The sequence below is a fragment of the Talpa occidentalis genome, unplaced genomic scaffold (assembly GCF_014898055.3).
Source record: "Talpa occidentalis isolate TD23 unplaced genomic scaffold, MPIMG_talOcc4v2.1 talOcc4.8, whole genome shotgun sequence".
NCBI lineage: Eukaryota > Metazoa > Chordata > Mammalia > Eulipotyphla > Talpidae > Talpa > Talpa occidentalis.
Window position 1 is genome coordinate 61829504 of NW_023605194.1, and position 9067 is coordinate 61838570.

The 9067-nt window shown below is 38.1% G+C and overlaps 1 protein-coding gene across 2 annotated transcripts in view; it reads right to left on the reverse strand.

The window, feature by feature from the left end:
* RNLS (renalase, FAD dependent amine oxidase) overlaps nucleotides 1–9067 on the reverse strand; it is a 289771-nt gene extending 280704 nt beyond the window's left edge. Inside the window, exons 1-4 of one of the 2 annotated variants that reach the window (XM_037496516.2) lie at nucleotides 8919–9067; nucleotides 8037–8142; nucleotides 7364–7506; nucleotides 4867–5025 (exon numbers count right to left, since the gene is read on the reverse strand). In XM_037496516.2, the coding sequence (XP_037352413.2) occupies nucleotides 4867–5025; nucleotides 7364–7506; nucleotides 8037–8142; nucleotides 8919–9036 (526 nt within the window). In that variant the 5' untranslated portion in view covers nucleotides 9037–9067. Of the gene's footprint in view, nucleotides 1–4866; nucleotides 5026–7363; nucleotides 7507–8036; nucleotides 8143–8536; nucleotides 8658–8918 lie in introns of those variants that run through there. The other variant, XM_037496518.2, reaches the window with a different exon arrangement.

Below are 9067 nucleotides of genomic sequence, written 5' to 3' on the forward strand. Positions count from 1 at the left end.
TTTCTCACCCTCCCGTGCCTCTGGCCTGTACTCCAGTGCTTGTATAAATAAATAAATCTTTAAAAAAAAAAAAGAATAGTTTAAAAAATTTAGAAATAAAAACTATGATGTGACAGGATCTCTAGCTTTTTGGCACAGTAATTGGCAGTAAGAAATGAAGAAAAAGAATGATGAACTTCAAAATGTGGGGTTAAAGTAATCACACAAAATGAACTACAGTGACTCAATTCCTGGGTTCCCGACTCACAATAGCTCTCCTTAATACCAGTCTCAAAGATTCTAGAAAATGGCGATTCTTTAAAAAAAATAGACACAGTGGCATACAAATTGGTTGACAAAGGAATTCACTTCATTAGAGGTACTTGCAACCAATCCAAAATGACAAGTATGGTGGAATGTATATGGAACTTTGAGTATATAAAAGTGGGCTCTGGGACCTCCCTGATGGCACAAAGGGTTAAATCTCAGCACTATGAAGCTATTTGCACCCACTGAAGCACCAGTTCATTCCCCAGCCAGGGAGCTAACCCACATGGCACAGTAGACCTCTCCAGTCTCACCTGCTGTTCCCCTCAGCAGTGCATTTCAGTCAGTCCTCCTGTTCTGCTCTCCATTCTGTCTCTGGTGAATCCCCTCACACACACACCCCCCACAACTCTGGCCTACACCCCAGATCTTGTATGCATAAATAATCTTTAAAAATATATATTTCCTGGCCCTAATTCATATCTCTGTTCCCTTTATCTTTCATAGCTGAATCTCCCTCTAACATTTAGTCCAGGAAATGTATCAGGCTTCTCACATATTTCTTTTGCTGTTCTCACATATTCCTTTTGCTGATACCGAAGTCCTGTACTCACTTCTGCATCCAAGTGGACTTAAGCACCAAGACCCACCCCCCCACCCCCCGCCCCGTTCACATGCCTATTATAAATTCTAATTTAGGTATTAGTATGTCCTCTTCTTATCCCCCTCGAAGCCCTCCCTTGGTACCCAGCATCTCTGGGAATAAAAGTGCAAATGCTAGTTTTTTTTAATATGTGCCATTCTCACTGGTGTAAGATGGTATCTCATTGTAGTTTTGATTTGCATTTCCCTGATTACAAGTGATGTTGAACATTTTTTCATATGCCTGTTGGCCATTTGCATTTCTTCTTCAGAGAAGTTTCTTTTTAGCTCTTCTGCCCATTTTTTGACTGAATTATTTTCTTTGTTTTTGTTGAGTTTCATCATTAAAAAAACTAGCAACAACAAATGTTGGCGAGGTTGTGGAGAAAAAGGAACTCTCCTGCACTGCTGGTGGGAGTGCAAACTGGTCCAACCACTATGGAGAGCTGTGTGGAGATTTCTTGACCTACTAAAGATAGAGCTTTCATATGATCCAGCAATTCCACTCCTAGGTATTTACCCAAAGGACACAGAAACATCAATTCCAAAGAACACCTGCACCCCTATGTTTATAGCAGCACTGTTTACAATAGCTAAGCTTTGGAAACAACCCAAATGCCCAAAAATAGATGACTGGATCAAGAAGATGTGGTACATATACACAATGGAATATTACTCAGCAATCAAAAAAGATAAACACATGCAGTTTGCAGCAACATGGACGGAGCTAGAAGGGATCATGCTCAGCGAAGTAAGTCAGAAAGAAAAAGAAAAATACCAGATGGTCTCACTCATAGCAGGAATTTAGAAAACCTAAATAAGAGACCAGGAAAAAACCTAATCAATACAAAGTAAAAATCAAAATCAACAAGCAACTATAAACCAAAGATACACTATGGGGGTGGGGGGGAGGGGTGGGGAAAGGAAGGACTAGAGTCAAAATAAGGGGGGGGGTGCATTTGTATGGGGAATATAACCAAAATGAAAATGCATACATTGTGCAAAGATGAAAAAAGATATAAGAATTATATAAAATAAAATATTTAAATAAATAAATAAAATAATAAACTGATCCAGAGAAAGAAAAAAATTAAAATAATTAAAATAATATTTTACTCTTTAATTAAAAAAAAAGTGCAAATGTCCACTATCTCCCACCTGTGCTGAGTCACAGTGAATGCCTATAGTTTTATCAGACGTTGCTGCTTATCTTAGGTATCCAACTCCTCACCCTTAAGAATGAATAGAGGGCTTCCCTGGTGGCACAAGGGGTTAAGCACTGCGCTATGAAGTAATCCACAGCCTCTGAGCACAAGTTTGATCCCCAGCCACCAGCGAGCAACGCACAAGTCACAGCAGACCTCTCCTGACTCTCCCACTGCTTCCTTCAGCAGTGTATTTCAGTCTGTCTGCCTGTTGTGTTCCCCACTCTGTCTCTGAATTTTCTCATCTCCCACATCTCTGGCCTGTACCCCAGCTCTTGTATGCACAAATAATTAAAAAAAAATTAAAAAAAAAGAATGAATAGAAGTTGTCCATTAGGAAAAATATTTGCATGTAAAGGGTACTTCTAAACTGGCCATTTGTAGATTACAGTCAATTTGAAGGAAAAGTTGGAAATCTGACCCTCCACACAAACCCATGCCACCACACATTTTATTTTTAAAAACTAAACAAAGGTTAGTATGAAAAGAGAATAATGCTAAACTGATTGCAATATGTAAAGACTTAAAAGTAAAAATAGGCCTCCATGGTGGTGCAAGGGGTTAAGATGTAACCTATGAAGTTATGTGCAGCCACTGCAGCATGAGTTCAATCCCCGGCCAGGGAGCTACCCACACAGCACAGACCTCTCCTGACTCACCTGCTGCTCCCCTCAGCAGCAGTGTATTTCAGTCAGTCTGCCTGTTCTGTTGCCCACTCTGTCTCTGGTGAATCCTCTCACACAACCCCCTCCACACCTCTGGCCTGTACCCCAGTTCTTGTATGCATAAATAAAAAACTAAATCTTTTTAAAAAATAAATAAATAAATAAAAACAACACCAATTCAAAAGATAAAAATGAAAGATTGAGATAATGAAGTCTTGATTATACTTCAAAAATTTTTTTGAATAGCACTATAATCAGAAATAACATAAAAATTAGAAGTACATGTCAAAGTCGTCTTTATGATCCTAAAAAATCTTCAGATGTACTTCATTATTTTCACATTACTGGCTTTTTTCATTAATTTCTTTCCTACCTCTACATGCACATGTATTTAGTATTTAGGTTGAACCACATGAAATAGCCAATATTTGACTATTTTTGACCTATGAAATTATAATTTCATACATATTACCTTAATAATAGACACTATTTAAATATTGCTTTATTTCTGTTATCTACATGTTCATGAAATGAAACACTGTCAAATAAACATAACCTATTTTAAAATATTTCTTAACAAAAAGGGAGGGAGCACAAGGGTGTGTGGTGGTAGACTATGGGTGCTTTGGTAGTGTGAGCACTATAGCAATAGTGCCTGAAAAGGGGATACTGCACTTCTATTAGGGAAGCAAGGCTGTAAACCAATAGTAACTCAATATAAAATAGTTACAAAAATAAATAAAATATTTCTCAAAACACACATACCATACACACATAAAATATATAAAGCACATAAGTACATAGTGCACAATGGAAGAACAGCTTTTAGGAATATCCTGCCTTCATTTGAAAATTATAATCAACACATTAAATATTCTTAATAATCCTGCATACTCAGTAATATCCCGAGGAATAAATATCAAGAATTCTCAGAGCCTAGTGAATAGCACTACAAAATTTGATTGTAAAATCATATTTGATGGTAATTCATTAATAATTACCACCAAATCTGACAATAATTTCATGCGCTTCAAAGAATTGATATCTGAGAAGGGTAATTAATAAGGTAGTTAACCTTATTTTAAAAAAATCATATATAAGATTGCTTCTGTGTTGGAAAGGAATAGAGGCTGATTTTTTTGGTTTTTTTTGTGGAGGTAGATGGCAATGTCAGACAGACTCATGAGACATTAAGAACCAGCTCTTGGTGACAAGGTCATTCCATTCTTGATTCCTTATCCTCTCTTTTTATATATTTCAGTTTTCTTTGGGAGCAACCAAATCTTTGTCTAGCCTCTTATTTGTCCCTAATCCAATGAAATTATCAACCTAAAATGCTCCCTAGGAAACAATGACAAAGTATAAGTAAAAATTTTTTATTGTTTAAAAAAATTCTCCACAAGGGTTTAATAGTTCTCCCCATATGAAAATTGATATAGTCTTATAAATTAATGACATCTACATCACTAAAGAAAATATGACAATAGCCTATTAATAACCTATCATATTCTTCCTTAAAGTATGCCTTTGTTGTCCTTGGCAAGAAAATACCTTTTTGTCTTTATTACTTCAGAAAGAATTGCTTGTGAGCATTAATTCCTTTTTATAGTTTAACTTCTTTAGCATAATTTTAGCTCTTTCAGCATAATTTACCCATCAAACCCCCATCCTATACCTTCTCTTACAATTCTCCCTAATGGTGGGAGTAAACAATTGCTTCAAACAGAAATAAGTACTAGGGGGAAACCCAGAAAGCAAAATTATAGAAAATGAGGTAACCCAAGCAAGAGCTTGATCACAAAATTTCTTTTCTCCAAAATGGCAACAAACGGACTCCTCTCCTTTTAGGTCAAACTACCACCTATTCATCAAACTTCTTAAAGGCAAGGGCAATAAGAAAAATATTAAACTTCTAAGTCATAAAAAAAAATCTGAATTTCAGTTTGGCGTAGACTTCTATAAACCAAGCCAATAGTATCAGTTTTTAAAACATGCAAACCCATAGAATCCATGATATCCTCTTTGCTAATAGAGTTAAATAGAGTTAGAATTCATGCTGATCGAAGACACCCCAATCCCCAAGGTAAACAGCTTAGGCTGAGACTCACAGTTCATGATGTCACCTTGAACCCGCAGAATGTGAGGAACCGGCATTGTGAGCACAATAAGATCAAAGTGCTCTGGGGAACCTGTTTCCTTGGAGACTTCCCACTTGTCATTTTTCAGGTTGATCTCGGTCACACATTGTCTGAAGCAGATTTCAGCACCTGTTTCAAAGGCAAACTCATGTTCACATAGTCAGGATTTTCCATACAAGTGAAGGGGCAAAGTGTCATATACTGGATCCAGCAGGTAAATAAAATGGTTTGTCGTCTACAGCCTCTGGGATGCACTGTATTTACTTCCTTTCTCATTAATCAGGAATGCTTTTCACCTCAGGCTCCGTTACATCACCCTATCAATGCCTGCTCTGGATTGGCAATGAGTGCATTGCATCTTTTACTCCTCAAGACACTGCAATAGGTAATATAATGCTCATTTTTCCAATGAAAGAACAAAAAATGAATAAAAGAAAAAAATGCAAAGACCTGGTTAATGAAACAACAATACATATGCTCACTCATAATTAAGGAAATGCAACCCAAAAGAGATTCCACTTTTACCCTTTTACATTGCTGGTAGGAATGCAAACTGGTCCAACCACTATGGAAAGCTGTATGGAGGACGCTCACATTACTAAAAATGCATCTACCATATAATCCAGCAACTTTACTCCTAGGAATCTACCCAAAGGATGCAAAATCATTAATTCAAAAGGCAATCTGCACTCTTATGTTCAATTGCAGCACCATTTACAATAGCTAAGATAGGGAAACAATCTAAATGTTCAAAAACAGATGACTGTATCAGGAAGATGTGGTATATATATACAATGGAATACTACTCAGTAATCAAAAATGATAAACTTATGCCATGCACAGCAACATGTATGGAGCTGGTGGGATTATGCTCAGTGAAATAAGTTAGAGAAAAAAGAAAAATATTGGATGGTTTCACTTATAGGAAGTATACTGAGAAAGCAAACAGAGGGGTAGGGGGAAAAAAGAGAGACAAAACTAGCAGGCAAACTATAAATCTGAGACATACAGCAGGGAAGGGGGAGAAAGAGGAATCAAAACAGGGGAGGGAAGAGCACAGAGACTATGGTGATGGTTCATAGGTGACTTAGTGGTAGGAAATTTATGGCGATTACACCTGAGAGGAGAAAGTGCACATTGTACAAAAATAAACAATGATGTAATAGATAGATAGAGACATATTTAATTTTATATATACACAAATATATATATTTAAATAATATATCTATATCTACAGAAATTTAATTTAAAAACAAAAACAAGAGATTCCATTTTTAACCTATCGCATTAGTAAAATCAAAAATTTCTGTAAAATCAAGATGTAGAAACAGACTTTCTCATTCATTATGACAGTAAGATATTCTTTAAGATGAATAGGCGTCACAACTTAATTAAAAACATATACCCCATTTACCACATCTATTCTTCTTGGCCTTCAGGTACCTTACAAAATTATATCAGGGTTAAACAATGCAGCAATGTTGGTATTGCCAAAAGCAAAAACAATCCTTCACCATCAAACCACCTAAGTATTTACCAGAAAGTTAATAGCTAAATTATGGTACACAGCTGCTAAAAAAAAAACAGTACATCAAATTTTCTGATATAAATTACACAAAAGATATAAACCAAACAATGTGTAGAATAGTTTATGTAAAATAATCCCTTATGTAGTATTTTTAAAAGAAAAGTATAAACACAAGTGTATAGATAAAAAGGAACAACCCTGTAGATCAATAGAAAGATCTATGAACATTTTTCTGGAATCATACACTGGAAATTTATCAGCAATTAGGGAAAGAAAACTAAGGTGGGCCTCCCTGGTGGCACAAGGGGTTAAATCTCAGCGCTATGACGCTATTGGCAGCCACTGCAGCATGAGTTTGATCCCAGACCAGGGAGCTAACCCACATGGCACAGCAGACCTCTTGCGTGTGGCCCGCTGCTCCCCTCAACAGTGTATTTCAGTCAATCCCCCTGTTCTGTTCCCCACTCTGTCTCTGGTGAATCCTTTCACCCCCCACACCTTTGGCCTACACCCCAGCTCTTGTATGCATAAATAGTTTTTTTTTTAAACTTAGCTTCTGGGTGATGAATAGAAAAATATCCGCCTTATTTTATAACTTTACAATACAATATTATGGGTATAACTTTTGTTTTTAAATGCTAATTTTTAAATTTTTTTTTAAAGATTTATTTATTTATTTATACAAGCACTGGGTAGGTACAGTCAGAAGCGCGGGAGGGTGAGAGAATTCAACAGAGCCAGAGCGGGGAGCAGAACAGGCAGAGTGATGAAATACACTGCTGAGGGGAGCAGCAGGCAAGGAAGGAGAGGTCTGTCGCGCCATGTAGGACCCTCGCTGGCTGGCCAGGGCCAGGGATTGAACCAGCACTGCAGAGGCTGCGGGGCCACCAGGGGAGGCCCTTTAAATGCTAATTTTAAAAGAGAAAATCTCAGTCCCACCTGATTCTTTCAAGTAATGCTTAATAATTGAAGAAATTCCTTGAGGTGCAATGAAGTTACAGTCTCCTTCTTTCATCACCATTCCTTCCACAGGCGAGGTCATAGGCTTCAAAATACCACAAGCTAAGAGTTCATCATAAAAACTGAAATAAATCAACATATATTAACAGAACTATATAATTAGCTTTAAAATATCACATTCTCTTCCAATAACTTTTAGAGATGTCAATCCTACATAATACTAGAAATCTTCCTATAATCAACTCAATGTTTTGTGTAAAATAAAGCTTATAAATCAGGTGAAGAACAGGAATGTTTGAGAATCCATACACCTTTTGCTGACATTAACTAAAGGCCTATTTTTCCATATATTTCAAAACTAAACTCTGAAGACAAAAGGTAAAGGATTCCACAGACCAACAAAGTACTTCATACTTACTGAACCCTTTACTATGTACCTTATTATATCTCATACAATCTTCACAACCTTATGAGTCAGGTATTACAGTTTTCCCCACTTTCTCAGGTTAACCTTACACTGCTAATACCATCGAAAATGATAATGACATAATAATTTCACTATATTATGAGGCAAAATTTAACCCTGTTGAAAGTGTATCATTTTACACCATACAATCAGTGATACTGATTCCAATCCTTTCAACTAACTCACCTTTGGTGCTTTTTGGCATAATGAGAAGTACAGGTGATGTACTGAGCACCCAAGTCGACTGTACATTGTGGATTATGAGGGCTGCTGGCTGTAGTCATTCTTCCTCCTTGAATTAACCCATAGGAAAATGCCTTAATGCCTCAGAATTAAACTTTTATAATTAATGCTATTCATCCAAACAGATTACTTTACATAAGTATAAGAAAACTTTTTTCTTAAGTTGAGGGTTTTGTCATTTAACACTGCCAGACAATAGTTAACAGAGATCATTTGTTCATTGATGGTGAGACATGAAGAGTCATGAACGATGCAGCAGGGTCCAGCACTGTGCCTGGGACACACGCTTACTAATCTAAATTAAAAAAAAAAAAAATGAATGGATAAGATAAAACAAAATGTTGAATGAAATAGCAAGTTGAATAAATCAACAAATGCTCTTTCACTCTTAAAAGTCAGGTTTCATTACAATAAGGACTCAGTAAACTTGATCTTCAGAAAACCTTGATATAGGGGCACTTTGAGATTCTCATAATCTGGAGAAAGTTGCAAAGGCCTCTCAGGTTAAGACAAAAATCCATTTATTAGTGACAGCAGTCGGCCCAAACACTGTTAAGGTCTGCTTCCCAGACCACCCACCCGGGCGCCTCCAAGCATTTTTGCCGCGCGCCCAGCGCTGCCTAGTCACCCCTTTGCAGGCCTCTTCCGGGTACGGGCTTCTCCCGTCACGTGACGAGGCGCGCCCCGCGCAGGCCGCAGCTGGGCCAAGCGGAGCCATGAGGCTGCATTTACTTCACAGACTTTAGCAGGAGGGGTCCACGCCGCCTCAGACGCCCCTCGCCGGGCCGACTCCGCTTCCCGCGCTTCCGCCGTTAGACCACCCACCTGAGTCCCCAGCCTCGTCCCACACGGAGAGGCGCAGACGACCGCCCGTCTCCCTCCTCAGCAGCGCGGCGCACACGCTCCCCGTCAGCCCGGCGCCCACGATCAGGACCCGCGCCATGGCCCGGTTCCGCCGCGAGGCTGCGGGCTGG